Below are 17,296 nucleotides of genomic sequence, written 5' to 3'. Positions count from 1 at the left end.
TTATTTTAGCTTTAGGATCCTTTTCTACTGTATTTGGAGAAGAATGGAAAGAGAAGACTGATAGAGACTTTGTTAAGGTAATAAACATAAATTAAAATGTTAGCCATTGAGTTCTATGTAGCCAAGAAAATAGTGGATCAAATGGTTCATTTGATGTACTTGATATTACATGCTTTTATCTTTAGCAAATTATAAACATACCTTTTTAGAGTTGTGATTAAGTTGAGTAGATAATCTTTTAGGATAGCCAGTGAATTTATTATTTACATTTTTTGTTGATTTCTGATGATGCTAAATCTGCATCAGTAGCAATAAATATTTAAATTACTTCATTCCTAGCTGGAATTCTGAGAATGTTTCAGGAAATTTTATTTTTATATGCATTTTGACTGTGCAATTCAGGAAGAAATGAAAATCCAGATCTGTCATGAAGTTCTCAAGAAGACATATGACTCTAAAAGATGAGTAGATGTTAATATATGGGAAAATATCTGGCAATATATTTTGGGGAAAAAAAAAACAACCTGTGAACTTCAGATAAGAAATTACAAAAAGAATTGGACATTTGTTTTCTAATTTACATTTGTCTAATTTTCCTGGCTTTCAAGTAACACATGGGATGCCTCTTTTATTAACCCGCTGTGTGTACATTCTGTCACATTTTAATAATAGAACATGGACATTAAACACTATTATGTAAGCACATTTCCTTTTCTTTAAAATTGATATATGAATAGCTTTTTAGTTTGACAACTTTCAATTTTTGTTATTTCTTTAGCTATAAGTTTTAAGCCTGTCTACATTATTTCTTAAAAGTGGACCCCAAACATCATAATATACAACATATATAGACTAATAACTTAAATATGAAATCATTTGCAATAAAACCTTTTATTGAAATATTGTACAAATTTGAGTTAAAAGAGATTTCTTTTAAGAAACAGAATCTGTCAGCAAATTGTAAGATTTTTCTGCTGGAATATTATCTAAAGAAATGTGAAATCAGAATTTATGTCCAGTTATTACAATATATTATAAAATTTCAAAAACCTCAATTGCATTAGGTGAATTATATTATAAACAGGAAGCTTTAAGGGTTTTTAAAGAAAATATTGCCAGTTGTATGTGATAAGGGTTCTACTAATCAGAAACTTCAACTTCTTCAGCAGTCTGAAGTGCTGTAAATTATCATTAGAAATAATATATCAAGATATTTTTGAGCCTTTAATGAGCCTTGCATGATTTTATTAGTAGACATCTGATGTTTAAATTGTCACAAAATCCTTACACATTTGATTCTTAACTAATATTACCACTGAGGCATTTTTTCTTTATAATTTTATAATATTATTTGTTTCTTTAGCTAAGAAGATAATAAATTAGAGGGTTATAGACACTCAACACCATTGGTTTATATCAATAATTTTTATATAAATACATTCTGAATTTGTTTAAATGTTATCATATAAAATATTTCTTTACTTTTCAGTAAAGAGTTGAAAGTTAATATGGACTAGATATGAAACAACTTAATAGTCTTCTTTACTATCTTTCTTTTTACAAAAGTTTTGGGGTTTTTTTGTTCGTTTGTTTTTAACAAAACCATTCCATTATATAAAGTATTTAAAGCAATATAGGAATCTACAGTCTTTCTTCAGAGATATAATACACATGAATTTTATTTTAATGAGCTGATAATATTTAATAAATAATGGAGGACAAAAGAACAAGATTGGTTCTTAGTTTTATAAAAGTAATGGATGTACATTGTGGAAAAGCTAGAATTCATAACAAAAGTCAAAACTTAAAAACCCATCATTAATTACAAGCATCCAGATATAAACACTGTTTTGTGTGCATTTATCTGGTATTTTCATATATATAATAATTTTAAAAAATTGTATTTCAAACGTATACGTGTGTGTGGGCGTGAGTGTGCATGCGCACATTGGACCTAGGGATAGAACCTAGGACCTTACATGTGCTAAGCAAGTCATCTTGTCCTTTCATTTATATTATGATTTTTCCTTCTTATTATTAATCTTTAACATCTTAATAACCACCTATTTTATATTACAGATATTTAATAGTTCGTGTAAATAATCTATATTTTCAGAAATTTAGGTAATTATTATGACCTCGCTAGGTTCAAAATACCTATAGTCAACTCTATAAGTATGTAGTAGTTTTTTCTCAGAATAAATTCCAAGAAATGAAATTCCAGAGTTGAAGATATTAAAACATTTTAATAAAAATATACCATATTAATTAAATTTTATAATTACCTCTCATGTTATTATGTTAAATGCAATTGCACCCCAAAATAGGTAGGCCTAGTGTTTCATAAAGTATTGTATAATCAATTGCAGTTTCTGATATTTATCTGATATCTGATAAAAAATGTCTGATTAATAGTTTTAAACCTCTTCATTTCAGAGAAAAATGGGATGAGCCAGGTGTGGTAACACTCACCTGTAATCCTAGCAGCTAGAGAGGCTGAGGCAGGAGGATTGCAAGTTGAAAACCAGCCTCAGCAGTTTAGCAAGCCTGAGCAAGTTAGTGAGACTCTGTCTCAAAATAAAAAATAACAAGGGCTGAGGATGTGCTCAGTTGGTTAAGCGCCTGTGAATTCAATTTCTGGTACCAAAAAGGAAAAGAAAAAAAAATTGAACTGTTTTACTTAATTGATTGTCTTTTACATAATTTTGCACATAAATTTTACATAATTTCTTTATTTGGCAAATATTTACTAAGCATTTTATATCTACTACAGTTTTTCCAGACACAGGAGAAACAAGGTCCCTGCACCCCCACTGAATTTCTTTTTAAGTTCTGAAAGACAGACAATAAAATTAAACAATGTAGGTTGAGAATTTTGCAAGTATTGTGAAGAAAATAAAACAGAATAATGTGATACAGTTGTAAGACATGGGGTATATGCAACATTAAATATTGTGGCCAACAAATGTTTCTCTCAGGAAATAAAAAATCTGATGATATTTGGTAAATTTAAGTTATAATAGGGGACCACCAACTTCTGGAGGAAGAGCTTATCAGGTCAAGGAAGTAGCAGATGCAAATGTTATGAAGTAAAAACAAATCTAGTTTGAGGGATGGAAGTATGCTTGTGGAAGGACACTGGTAAACAAAAGCGAAAGTAGTAGCATACAAATATGCCTGTTGTAGATATGAATATGCCGTTGATAAAATTCTGATTAATGTCAAAATGTATTAATCATGTTTGTGTATTTATTGAAATTATGCCTAGTAGACATTGGAATTTTTTTTCTTTAATAATTTTTCCCCTGACTCCTTTCAGTAAAATTTTTTATTAAATTTTAACCCATACTTGGAAAAGTATGTAAGTATACAGCTCAATAAATGTTTACAAAAATGAAAATTCTAGTGTAACTATTACCCACATGAAGAAACACAAGTACCTCTGCAGTGCCCCTGCTTATGCCCCATTTCATTCTCTTCTTCCAGTCCCTCAACTGTTAACCATCCTTCCTTCTCATATTCCCTCAAACTGTTTATCTTTTGTCAGCCTTATACTTGTGAAAGATTCATTCATATTGTTACAAGCATTTACACTTAATTCTTCTCTATTGTAATATATTATTACATTGCATGAATATACAGTATTTTGTCCGTTCAGCTTTAAATTCAGAAAGCAGTAAGAATTGAGTCATTTCCAGTTTAGAAACAAAAAATTCTGCTAGTCATGTATTTTGGTAAATGTTTGCATGCATCTGTGTTGGGTATTAAGAGTATAATGACTAGGTATTAGGGTATGCATATATTCAGCATTAGTAGATATTGCCAAACATATTTTCAGAGTATTTGTCTTAGAGTCTTAACTGCAGTAAATCAGAGTTCCGGTTGCTTCTTGTTACTAGTTATCTGGTATTGTTGGGCTCTTTCATTTTAACATTCAAGTGGATATATAGGTTAATGCATCTTGGTTTTAATAACCATCCCCTACCCCACCCCCAATGACTAGTGGAATATAAAATAACTTTGGTTATTTTGGTAGCTTCTTTTGGTCTGTACCTGTATTTTACCCAATTTTCTTTAAGATTGTCAGTCTTACTGACTTGTGGTCTTTTTATGTTTTTATGGGTTTTTGTTTGTTTGTTTGGTACCGGCGATTGAACTCAGGGGCACTCAACCACTGAGCCACATCCACATTCCAATTTTGTTTTATTTAGAGACAGGGTCTCACTGAGTTGCTTAGAGCCTTGTTTTTGTTGAGACTGGCTTTCAACTTTCGATTCTCCTGCCTCAGTCTCCTGAACCGCTGGGATTACAGGCATGCACTACTGGGCCTGGCCTTATTATGTTTTTGGTAAAAGTTACTTTTAAGATGTATGTATTGGAAATATCTTCTTATAGTTTCTTATATCTTTTTGGATTTTATTTTTTTATTTTTTTTTAAGAGAGAAAGAGAATTTTTTTTAAATATTTATTTTTTAGTTTTCAGCGGACACACATCTTTGTTTGTATGTGGTGCTGAGGATCGAACCCGGGCCACACGCATGCCAGGCGAGGGTGCTATCGCTTGAGCCACATCCCCAGCCCCTGGATTTTATTCTTGAAAGGTTCTTTTGATGAACATCAATTCTTAATGTAGTTATGGTTTGGATATGAGATATTCTCCTAAAGCTCTTGTATTAATATAGGAATATTCAGAGGATAAATTGTTATGAAAGCATATTCAGCATATCCGGGCTGAAATGGACTAACTGGGTAGTATCATAGCAGGTGGGGCATGGTTATAGAAGGTGGGTCACTAGAGGCATGCCCTGAAACAATTCATCTTCCTTAGTGTCCCTTCCTCTTTCTGTCCTTTCTGTCTCTGCTTCTACCATAAGCTAAGTATCTTTCCTCTGCCAAGTCCTGGGCCCAGAACAATGGAATCAACTGACTATGGACTGAGACCTCTGAAATTGTGAGCAAAAATGACGTTTTCCTCTACTTAGTTGTTCTTGTCAGATAATTTGATCACAGCAGTGAAAAGATGATTAACACATCAACTCATCAAATTCTTTTAGTAATTTTTTGTGTCCTGTTAACAAAATTTTTCCTACCCTGACGTCAAGAATACATTGTTTTGTTTTGTTTTCTGTCCTACTTTTCACACAATTTGTATGAGGTTTGGTGTGTGTATGATATAAGAGTCAAAAGTTTTCTTCTCATGGCAACCCAGGAATTTGCATCATTTGTTGAAAAGTTTTCTTCACTCTGTTGCAATGTCACCTTTGTCATAAATTTGCTGATCAGATATATATGGGTCTATTTCTAGGACTTTTCTTTCCCATTGTTCTGTTTGCCCATGTTAGGATTTTAAAGTACCAGACTTTTAGTGTTGGAATTAAAAATTCTTACTGTTGAAACTTCACTGAAAATTTGTTTTCTGTTTGGAGAAAAAATTCATTTTTTCTATTGTTATTCATAGCCCATTGCTTATAAGGTATTTTTATACCTCTGTGTAATTTATTATTCCAGAAAACAGACCTTTTCATCTAATTTTTTTATCTCCATTCTTTGTTGAATATATCATCTCCCTTCAGTGTGTGTTCTTTCCACAGTATAGCACATCCTCAATTTGGTCTTTCAGTGGAGATATCTTAATAGAAAAATTTATCTTTGTATTTAAACCTTATTCTAGCTTTTTTTGGGGGGAGTCATTCTGTTGTTTTTACCTTCTTATTTATCTTTTTGTTAATTTTGGCTCTTCTGTTTCTTTGGTATTTTGCAACCAAATAACAGGGTGTAGATTTTCTTTACTTCTGGAATTCCAAAGTTGAGCTTATTCTATCTTCCACCTCTCTTAATCTTTCATTCATATAGTCTGTCTCTTTAACTGGTAAAATCCTTGGCTTGTTTTTCACTCCAAGTAATTATTTTCACTAGTATCTAATATTCTACTTGATCAATTTGTTAAGTTTGTGTTTCTACAAGTTCTCTTTGGCCTTTGTTAAATTTGTCCTTTTTGTTTTTTTTTTTAATGATATAAATAATTTTGTATATGTATTAATATATATATTTTTTAAAATTTATAATTTAATAAATTTATATATAAAGAATTTATGTAACAAGTACAAATGTAAGTATAATACATGTAAATATTATTTATAAATATTTTATTAAATACAAATATACCTGAAAATTTTGATATTTTAATCTCTTATAGCTCAATTTACTCATTGATTCGTATATTTCCTTATATTTTATGATGTTACAAATTTCAACAGAAGTTTTTCTTTGGAATTTTTGTACAGATTAGATTGAGAATTTATTCCTCCACTACTGGTTGCATTTGCCCATCATTTAAAGGAAGAAAATACTGGTTTAAAATGATTCTATTGCTAGCTTCATTGAGTTTCCAGTGCCTCATGAAGGTTGAGGAGTAGGCTAGTGGTAAACAATTTCAGATATAGTTTTTAACCCTGGTATTGATTTTAACCAAATCTTTAAATCAACCATTTTTGTCTCCCTTTTTTTGAGTATTAGATATTCATATGTTTCACCATCATATGGTGTTGCATTTTAATTCCCCACTTCATAAACTGACCCAAGGTCATATCTCCTGTCCTCACCCAACCCATCAAAACTAAGCCCTTTGATTATAGAGATGCACACTTTTCTTAACTCTAGAAAATTGGTGATGAAATTTTAAGTTGCACAAAATTTTTGTTTGTATGTGCACTCCTCGTGGGAACAGGGCGCTGCCATTATATCATTAATCACATTAAATAAGAACACACAAATATATTAAAATTTATATGTTCACCATTGTTGTACATGTTTTCATTAATTTCTACTGTTTATTTATCTTTCTGTGTGCTATTTTCTTTTAATTTGTTTCACTTTTTCCATTTATTAAGCTGATGCTTGCATGATTTTTCCTAATATAACATATATATTTCTAACTTTAGATACTTATGCACATTTTTTCTGTACTCATTGGTTACTCACAGATTAGAATTTGAATCCTTGCTAATTTATCAAGTTAGTACTTGTCTCTGCTTTTCACATAATACAGAAAATTCCCTCCAAGTTCAGTTTTGTCTTTATACTAGCAATTTTGATATGTCATATTTTTATTACAACTCAATTTAACATGTCTTCTCATTTTTATGATTACTTCCTGTTTGATAAATGAGTTATTTAGAAAGGAATTTTCTGAGTCTCTTTTTAAAAAAATTGTTGTAATATTGTTTTACATAGTGGTGGGATTTTTTTTGTTGTTGCATATTGGGATCTCCATACAATATAACAACATAATTTGGCCAATATAATTCCCCAGTATTTCCCCTTTTCAAAAGGAATTTTCTTGGCTGGAATTGTGGCTCACCAGTAGAGCGTTCGCCTAGGGGCCGGACCCAGGTTCGATTCTCAGCACCACATAAAAATAAAGCTATTGTGTTGTGTCCATCTACAAAAAAAAAAAAAAAAAAAGTTCATTTTCTCTCTCTCTCTCTCTCTCTCAAAAAAAAAAAGGGAATTTTCTTGATTTCCAGAAATATATGAAATTATTCTAGTTTGTTCTTACTCATTTCTCAATTTCATGGTGTTGAGAATGTGCTCTTATAATTACGTTATTGAAATGTTTTTACTCTTTATTATTTTAATCTAGCATTGATCAGATTTTATACTACATGTATTTGAAAAGAATATATGTTCTGAAGTCTTTATGCAGATTTCGATATTTCAGGCCAACAGTATTAGTTATAATGTTCATATTGCTGTAATAATGCTGTCATTTTTCTGTTAGTTCCTTCATTTATGTAAAAAAGGTATGTTAAAATGCTTGTTTTGACTGTGGATGTGATGATTCTGTACAGTTCTGTAATATTGTGTTATTTAGTTCTCTCATATTTGTTTTATTTTTCTGGTCAGTCTAACTTATCGGGAAGTGTCTTCTTGCCTTCACAATTTATGTTTTGATTTAGTACAGGTATATCAGCTTTCAGGTTGGTGTTTATAAAGTTTATATTTTACTTTCAGCCTTTCATAACCTTATATTTTACCTGAATTTTTGTAAACAAAAATTTGTGCTTTGATTTTTTTTCTAGTATGAAAAACTTTGTTTATTTAGTGTAGTTATTTCATTTTAATGTAATTCTCATATTTTGCTTTAATTTACCATGTTCCTAATTTCTCTTTTTTCTATTCTTTTTCTCCCTTCCTCTTATTTTTTTCAACTTAATTTGACTCAGTATTGTTTATCATCCAGTTTGCCCTATTAATTAGATATATTTGTAATTTTTTTAATTTTTAATTTTTTTTAGCTATAGATGGACACAATACCTTTATTGTTTATTTATTTTTATGTGGTTCTGAGGTTCGAACCCAGAACCTCACATGTGCGAGGCACTCTACCACTGAGCCACAACCCCAGCCTCTATTAATTAGATATTAATGCACATTTTTTTGTACTCATTGGTTACACAGAAATTAAAATTTTAATCCTTTCTAATTTATTAAGTTAGTACTTGTCCCTGCTTTTCACATAATGCAGGTACTCTAGAACAACTCCTTCTGCATTTACTCAACCATAATTTACATAATATGTACATTACTGGTTAATGCTCTTTTTGAATTCATTTAGTTTTAATTTTTTTCCTTGTCTAATATCAGCAAATGATATAAATTTCTCCCAAAACACTGCTTCAGCATGTCCCAAAATTGTTATATTGAATTTTCACTATTATTTATTTCAGAATATTTTCTGATTTTTCCTTGTTATATCCTTGTGATTCATTGGTTATATAAAAAGGTGCTATGTAATTACTTACTATGTGAAATTTCCAATTTGCTTTTTTTAAAAAAAAAATGTTTATTTTTTAAGTTGTAGTGGGACATAATGCCTTTATTCCATTCATTCATTTTTTTGTGGTGCTGAGGATCGAACCCAGGGCCCCACGCTTGCTAGGCAAGCTTTCTACGCTGAGCCACAATCCCAGCCCCTCCAATTCGCTTTTATTATCATCATTATTGCAAAATTGGTTTCTTATCAAATTCTGTTGTGGTTGAAAAACAAGTTCTACTTAATTTCATTCCTCTTAAACTTGTCAAGACTTGTTTAATTGTCCAGCATATGGCCTTTCTCAATGAATGTTTCATGTACTCTTTAAAAGAGTTTGTGTTCTATTACCGATGAATATAATGTCTATTAGTAACAATTAAGTGAAGGTGATTAGGAGTGTTAAAAGAATTCTGTATCATTATTGCTTTTTTATCTAATTGTTCTGTGATTTATTGAGAGATGAAGTATTGAAATCAGCTACTATGATTATGAGTGTTTACAGCCTTTTTCAGTCTATCAGTTTTTGTTTCATATATTTGTAACTCTGTTATTAGTTATATACTCATTTTTAATTGCTTTTTTTCACTGATGGAATATTTTTTAACCTTATGGAATATTCCCCTTCTTATAATATCATTTTGCCTTGAAGTTAACTTTGTCTGAAGCTAATTTAGGTAGCTACATCACCTTTCTTATGATTGATATTATCATATTTTTTCTATCCTATGCTTTTCATCTATTTTAACATTCAGTGTTTCTTAAAGATGGCATATTGTTCGCTCTTGCTTTCCTTTTCCCCACAAAATGCAATTTCTTCCTTTAAATCAGTCTGTGAGAACATTTGCCTTTTACAAAATTAATAATATGGTTGGGTTTAGCATGTCAGGTTTTATTTTCCTGAAATTTTTATTTTGCCTCTGTGTTCAAAGGATACTTTTTGTGAACATAAAGTTTTAGGGTTTTGTCTGATACATTAAAGGTAATAATCATTGTCAGTTTGCATTATTACTGACAAGTCAATTTTGTTGTTCCTCTGTTCATGGTATTTTCTCTGCTTTTAGAATGTTCTCTTTATTAATGAGTTTCAACTTGGTTATGATTTACCTTGTGGGTTTTATTGCTTATGTTACTTGGGGTTCATTTATCTTTTTAAATCTGTGGTTTGATATTTTATGTAAAATTTGGAATGTTTGTGCCATTTATTTCTTCAGGTTTTTTCATTTCCCTGCTATTTTTCTCAGATTACATGTGTACATATATTAGGCCACAATATTGTTCCACAGAATGAATGAACTACTTTTTTTCTTTCTGAGGCCAGTATGTTTCTTTGTTATTATTTTTGTGTTTTAACTTAAGATTGTTGAATGTTTTATTTTCACTTATAAGTATTACATTAATTCCCATACACAAATCCAAGACCATATATTGCCTGATTCCAAATAACAAAAACCCAACTTATATATCTGGATATTAAAAACCCAAACCCAGATATTGGTTGATTTTTTTTTTTCATTAGTAGACATCATGGACATCCTTTGGGAGATAGCAGGCCCCCTGACCCTCAAACAGCAACTTGCCATGAGTCCATACCAAAATAGGGAGCCAATGTCTTGTAGCAACTAAACCTGGCAAGTAATTTCACTCATGAAGCCAGAACACCTGTGTTCCAATGCTGCCATCCACAGATATTTCCTGTTTTCTGCCATCTAGGAAAACCTCCTTTGAACATACATGGTATTTTCTACTTGGGGATAATAACTTCTTCCTGCCTTTTTCCCCCGAAAAGCTCAGAAGAAGTGATGAGACTATTTAAAAAAAAAAAAATGGCACAGTGTTACTCTCTGGAGTCTGCCACTGTTTGGATGTATTTTTAGGCTCATTCTGCTAGGCTCTGGAGTTCCAGGTTTCTGTGCTACATAGGTGTTGGAAGAACCATAGAGAGAATGCAGGGCCCCCTGAAAACCAGGAAGTGCACAGTTAACATACAAGGATGTGGCCATTGATTTCTCTAAGAGGAATGGGAAGCCTGCACCCTAGTCAGCAGAATTTACATAGAAATGTGATGGTAGAGAACAAACACAAAAATCTGACCTTCTTGGCCATTTCTTTGCATCATACCTAAGACTTTTCACCAGAACAGGACATAAAATATTCAACCCAAAAATGCAGACCATATGGAAATTTTGGCCTCCACGATTTACAATTAAGGAAAGAATGGGAAAGTGTGGGTTGGAATGAAGTTCAGAAACCATGTCATAGTGAACCTTATTACTGGTATATTAAAAAAAAAAGTTATGAAAGTAATGAAACTCTAACTTTAGCCTTGTTTTAAATCTTAGAAAACATCAGTGTATTCACTTCACAAAAAATCTGTACAGAGGTCAGAAATGTTGGGAAGTTGATTCTCAATGCTCAAAATTTATCCATTCTAGTATTTATATTCAAAATAATACATACAAATGTAAAAATGAGAAAATTTTTAATCAAATCTGAAGCCTTTTTCTACCCCAGAAAATTTATACTGTAGAGGAGCCTTACATATATAAAAAATGTGGCCACACACTTAAGCATTGCTCAACCCTTACTCAACACCAGAGAATTCATACAGGAGAAAAGCTCTACAAATATAAATAATGTGGCAAAACTTTTGAACAAATCACAAATCTTACTGGACGCCAGAGTATTCATACTGGATAGAAGCCCTATAAATGTAAAGAATACGGCAAAGCCTATAAGTGTTGTTCAACCCTTGCTACACGCTGGAGAGAAACCCCACAAATATAAGGAATATGGTAAAGATTTTAATCAACTTTCACACGTTATTCAACACCAGATAATTCATATTGAACACAGACCTTATAAATGTAAAGAATGGGGCACAGTCTTTAAATATTGCTCAAACCTTTATAGTGACCAAAGATGTCATAGTAGTGAGAAACTCTATAAATGCAAAGAAAGTGGCAGAGCTTTCAATTGAAATTCATACTTCATTACATACTAGAGAATACATACTGGAGAAAAACCCTACAAATATCAAGAATATGGCAAAGCTTTTATCCAAATTACAGATTTTACCTGACACCTGGCGAGAAATCATACAAATGTAAAGAATGTGGCAAAGCCTTCAAATATTGCTCAAACGTTAATAGACACCAGAGATGTCATAACAGTGAGAAACCCTATAAATGCAAAGCAAAGCTTTCAGTCAAAGCTCAAACATCATTACACACTGGAGAATTTATACTGGAGAAAAGCCTTACCAATGTGAATATTGTGGCAAAGCTTTTAGAAGTTACTCAAACTTTACCCAACACCATAAGATTCATATTAGATGGAGAGACCCTAGAATTGTACAAAGTGTGGTAAATTCTGTAACACTTGTTCACATCTTATTCAACACCCCAGAATTCATATTGGAGATACACTGGAGAATTCAGAGTAGAAAGAAATCTTTAAAATGTATATAATGTATCAAAGCCTTTATTCAGATTTAAAACTTTCTTCATCATCAGAAAATTTATGCAATATTGAAATCTAATAGGTATAAAGATGTGCAAACACCTTTGTCCAAAAAGTATACCATTAGAGAACAGAAACATTTATAATAAAATAAAACCTTTAGAAATGTTTTTTTTAAAAAAGTTACATCTAGAATTCTAAAAGAAATAAATACAGGGCTGGGGTTGTGGCTCAGCAGTGGAGCGCTTGACTAGCATGTCTGAGGACTTGGGTTCCATCTTCAGCACTACATAAAAATAAAATAAAGATACTGTGTCCATCTACAACTAAAAAATAAAATATTATTTTAAAAAAAGAAAGAAATACAAAGACACCTACGTTTATCAAGTATATCCTTCCCAGCTTTAAGAGTTAATGAAAAGCCTGGTATACCCCTATAATGCCAGCAGCTCAGGAGGCTGAGGTAGGAGGGTCGTGAGTTCAAAGCCAGCCTCAGAAAAAAAAAAGGTGCTAAGCAACGCAGTGAGTCCCTGTCTGTAAATAAAATACAAAATAGGGCTTCGGATATGGCTCGGTGGCTGAGTAACACACACCCTGCCTCCCACACCCCACCCACCCACCCGCCAGCCTGCAACCAAAAAGTCAATGAACAGCTGGGCAAGATGGCATATGCCTGTAATCCCAGTGGCTGGGGACACTTGAGAGCAGAGGATCGCAAGTTCACAGCCAATATCAGCAACTTAGGGAGGCCGTAAGCAATTTAGTGAGACCCTGTCTCTAAATAAAATATTTTTAAAAAGGGTTGGGAATGTGACTCACCGGTTAAGCACCCCTGGATTCAATTCCTGGTACCCCCCCCACACACACACACATAAAATCAATGAATAGATATGAAACTTTTTAAAAAAAACTTCCCAAAGATAGAAGCCAGGAATATCAAAGAGGATAAAACAGGATCCCACAATTAACAGAGACCTAAAATAAATGCAAATACTTTTTTTTGACTAAGAGAAGTGGGCTGAATGAAAATTGATAGCATTTCAAGAGTGGAGGATAATTTGTACTAAAACACTATGCAACTCTGACAATGCAAAGATTTAATTAATAGATATAACAATTATAATGGTATGTTCTTAAGTAGAATTTAAATAAGTTGTCAAATAATTATACACACTAAAACTAATATCTGGGAACCTTAATTTTGTTTGAAAAGCTATTAGACTCTCCCTTCAAACCATCCTGTGTTTGCTGATTTGTATATTCAATGAAGTTGCTCCAAAAATTATTACTTTCAAAGGTTACATTGTTTGGTGAAAAGGGGGGAAACCATTCTGAACACTGGTCAAAAGAAAGAAATCTAGTCAACATGCCAGGTAGTTCCATGTCTTTGTGTTTCTCAGATACACACAGAGTTGAAAATTCATTAGGAAATGAATGAGTTTGTATGAAGATGGTAGTTCCCACTGCCAGCAAGGCAGTCTCTCTGATCTGTAACATACCTGTCTTCCTAGAGCAGATTTCAGGTTGAGAGCTCTGGTGGGGGAACTGAACAAATTTCCTCTTATGGGTGTTTCAGCGTGCTGCACTGAGGTAATGAAATAATTGGGATACATCTTGTTGCCCAGATAATGCTTAAGTTCATCACAAGGCCCCACAAAAGTGAGCTGCATAGTCTTCTTGAGCCAGACACTTGGTAGGAGTCTGTTACAGTCCTACAGTGTCATGCTCCACAGGTGATAGGGTCTAATGGCTGTATGTCAGAAAAAGAGTTTAATGGTGATGGCCTGGTAGGCCTACAAGAAACTGCTAGAGTCACTTCTTCATTTGCACCTTGCTTCTGGCAAAGTATAGCTGCCATTCTTGTTGTTCTTGTCTTAGTAGGAGTAACCAGGCACCAAGTAAAATCCACTGATGAACTTCTTTCTCACTAATCTTCCCATCTAGAAGTAGTTCTCCATGAGCCAGCTTTGGGCCACTTCAGGCCAACGTTTGAAAGATACCACAGGGACAGAAATGTACAATCCACTACTGCTCCTTACATCCAGAATGATGGCAATGATGGTCCCATTCTTTTCTACTTTTCTACCTTTTGCATCTCTTGCTGGGATTTCTTCTCTATCTCTGATGTGACAGTGCTGATAGTCATAGAGATAGTCAGCCACTTGGAAGGGAGAAGTAGTGTTTGGTGGCACCACTGATGTGATCTTTGATGATGTAACAGTCTTCGTCAGAAAGCCAAAGACTCAGAAAGGAAAAGCACAAGGCTTAGTGGCACAGGCTGATTACACTCATGCAGTTTAAGGACTGGCACCAGAAGGGTGAAGTTTATATCATAGTCAGTGCCCCAGACAGACATTGAGCTCATCTGAGTCCAGGTCCACCAGACTTCTCTAGAGAGCAACAGATATTCATTAACCACTGGAAGTTTTTAGTCTAGTTTTTGCACCATCTCTAGTTAGAAAAGATGAGATCCTTGGCTGTCTGAATCTCTAGCACTGTCTGGTTATCATATTCCCACTGGTCATGCTTTGTAAATTTTGAATGGATTTGTTCAGTTCCCCCACCAGAGCTCTGAAACCTGAAATCTGCTCTAGGAAGACAGGTGTGTTATAGATCAGAGAGACTGCCTTGCTGGCAGTGGGAACTGCCATCTTCACACAAACTCGCTTATTGTTTTTGGACATTTTCTCTGTGCATCTCATTGTGGACTGTTGCTTTGTTATGCTTTCATCTTATCTACTTCAGCTACTTTCATCTTGTGAATTTTTTTTTATATACTGAATTTTATTTCTCTCAGATAAAATGCTTGATGAGTTCAAGATGGTGAGAGTTATATTTGGTGTTTGTTATTCAATACAGATTTTAGAAGATACATTCAATGATGTACTCAACGTGACTCACATTCTATTTGATGACTTTCATGCCCATTAAGATTACAATACATTCTGTAAAAATTATAAGATTAGTCTTCAAAATAGCCAGAAGGTCACTGAAAGAGCCAAAAAGACTTCATAATCAATCACCAACTGTCACCTGTCAGCGTTCACAGATTAAAAATTTTAATCAGTAGTTTTTAATGTGATTATCAATTGCTTTGTTGTATTGACTACATAAAAAACACACCTAGTTGAATCTTGGGGAAATATATTGATTTTTTAAAAATTAGCATTTAGAAAAAGAAACCTGTTCTACATCAGCTGTAAGCAATCTCTACGCAAACTTCTTCCTCACACCTGGGCAGGCAGGGATGTGGAAGTCTTTCGGGAGTGTTAAGGTGAGGACATTGGCAACAGGGAGTGGTGTGTCAAGGGTAGTTACTTTGTCCTGGACAGCTTTTTTTTTTTTTTTTATTGGTTGTTCACAACATTACAGAGCTCTTGACATATCATATTTCATACATTAGATTGAAGTGGGTTATGAACTCCCAATTTTACCCCAAATACAGATTGCAGAATCACGTCGGTTACACATCTACATTTTTACATAATGCCCTATTAGTAATTGTTGTATTCTGCTACCTTTCCTATCCCCTACTATCCCCCCTCCTCTTCCCTCACATCTTCTCTCTCTACCTCATCTACTGTAATTCATTTCTCTCCTTGTTTATTTTCCCATTCCCCTCACAACCTCTTATATGTAATTTTGTATAGCAATGAGGGTCTCCCTTCATTTCCATGCAATTTCCCTTTTCTCTCCCTTTCCCTCCCATCTCATGTCTCTGTTTAAAGTTAATCTTTTTTTCCTGCTCTTCCTCCCTATTGTGTTCATAGTTGCTCTCATTATATCAAAGAAGACATTTGGTATTTGTTTTTTAGGGATTGGCTAGCTTCACTAAGCATACTCTGCTCTAGTGCCATCCATTTCCCTGCAAATTCCATGATTTTATCATTTTTTAGTGCTGCGTAATATTCCATGGTGTATAAATGCCACATTTTTTTTATTCATTCATCTATTGAAGGGCATCTGGGTTGGTTCCACAGTCTAGCTATTGTGAATTGTGCTGCTATGAACATTGATGTGGCAGTATCCCTGTAGCATGCTCTTTTAAGGTCTTCAGGGAATAGTCCGAGAAGGGCAATAGCAGGGTCAAATGGTGGTTCCATTCCCAGCTTTCCCAGGAATCACCATACTGCTTTCCAAATTGGCCACACCAATTTGCAGTCCCACCAGCAATGTACAAGTGTACCCTTTTCTCCACATCCTCGCCAGCACTTGTTGTTGTTTGACTTCATAGTGGCTGCCATTCTTACTGGAGTGAGATGGTATCTTAGGGTGGTTTTGATTTGCATTTCTCTGACTGCTAGAGATGGTGAGCATTTTTTCATGTACTTGTTGATTGATTGTATATCCTCCTCTGAGAAGTGTCTGTTCAGGTCCTTGGCCCATTTGTTGATTGGGTTATTTGTTATCTTATTGTCTAATTTTTTGAGTTCTTTGTATACTCTGGACATTAGGGCTCTATCTGAAGTGTGAGGAGTAAAAATTTGTTCCCAGGATGTAGGCTCCCTATTTGTTTCTCTTGCTGAGAAAAAACTTTTTAGTTTAAGTAAGTCCCATTTGTTGATTCTTGAAGTTTGCTTAGAAGGTCCCGTCCCAGCAATGGGAAAGGACATTCAGGGATAACAACGAAAGAGTGAGTCACCGTTCCTTGTCCTAAATCAACAATCCGATCTGTGGTCCATCTATAATTTTTAATTTCTCCTGTTGCCCCTCGTACTTCCATAGTTTCATTAGTGAGAGGTCCTAAGGGCTTCTGTAACATCAAATATAAAGCCCCTGTATCCACTAAGAAATTTGCAGGTTGGCTCCCAATTGTGAAGGTTACCATTGGCTCTCAGGAGCCTAGTTTGAAAGAGCCATGGTCCCCCTATTCTTCTAAAGTTAGAGCTGATCTTGGCTGAGGGGCTCCAGTCTGCAGCTGGAGAAAGTCTTTTTGATTTTGTTGGGGGCATTGATTTTTCCAGTGTCCATATTCCCAGCAATAAGCACACTGATCTATTCAGAGGGGAGTCTGTCTTTTGC

At 33.6% G+C, this 17,296-nt stretch overlaps 1 protein-coding gene and 1 pseudogene across 1 annotated transcript in view; one reads left to right on the top strand and one right to left on the bottom strand.

Annotated features, from left to right (window-relative positions):
* The window catches only part of Arid2 (AT-rich interaction domain 2), a 187,256-nt gene that overhangs the window by 109,398 nt on the left and 60,562 nt on the right, over positions 1–17,296 (top strand). Inside the window, exon 6 of the mRNA XM_026400657.2 lies at positions 10–77. Within this exon, the coding sequence (XP_026256442.1) occupies positions 10–77 (68 nt within the window). The remainder of the gene's footprint in view (positions 1–9; positions 78–17,296) is intronic.
* Positions 13,836–14,958, bottom strand: LOC113191033 (nucleotidyltransferase MB21D2 pseudogene; annotated as a pseudogene).

This window comes from Urocitellus parryii, chromosome 5 (genome assembly GCF_045843805.1).
Source record: "Urocitellus parryii isolate mUroPar1 chromosome 5, mUroPar1.hap1, whole genome shotgun sequence".
NCBI classification, from domain to species: domain Eukaryota; kingdom Metazoa; phylum Chordata; class Mammalia; order Rodentia; family Sciuridae; genus Urocitellus; species Urocitellus parryii.
Note: the sequence above shows the minus strand (reverse complement) of the source record. Positions and strands in the feature narration are given on the sequence as shown.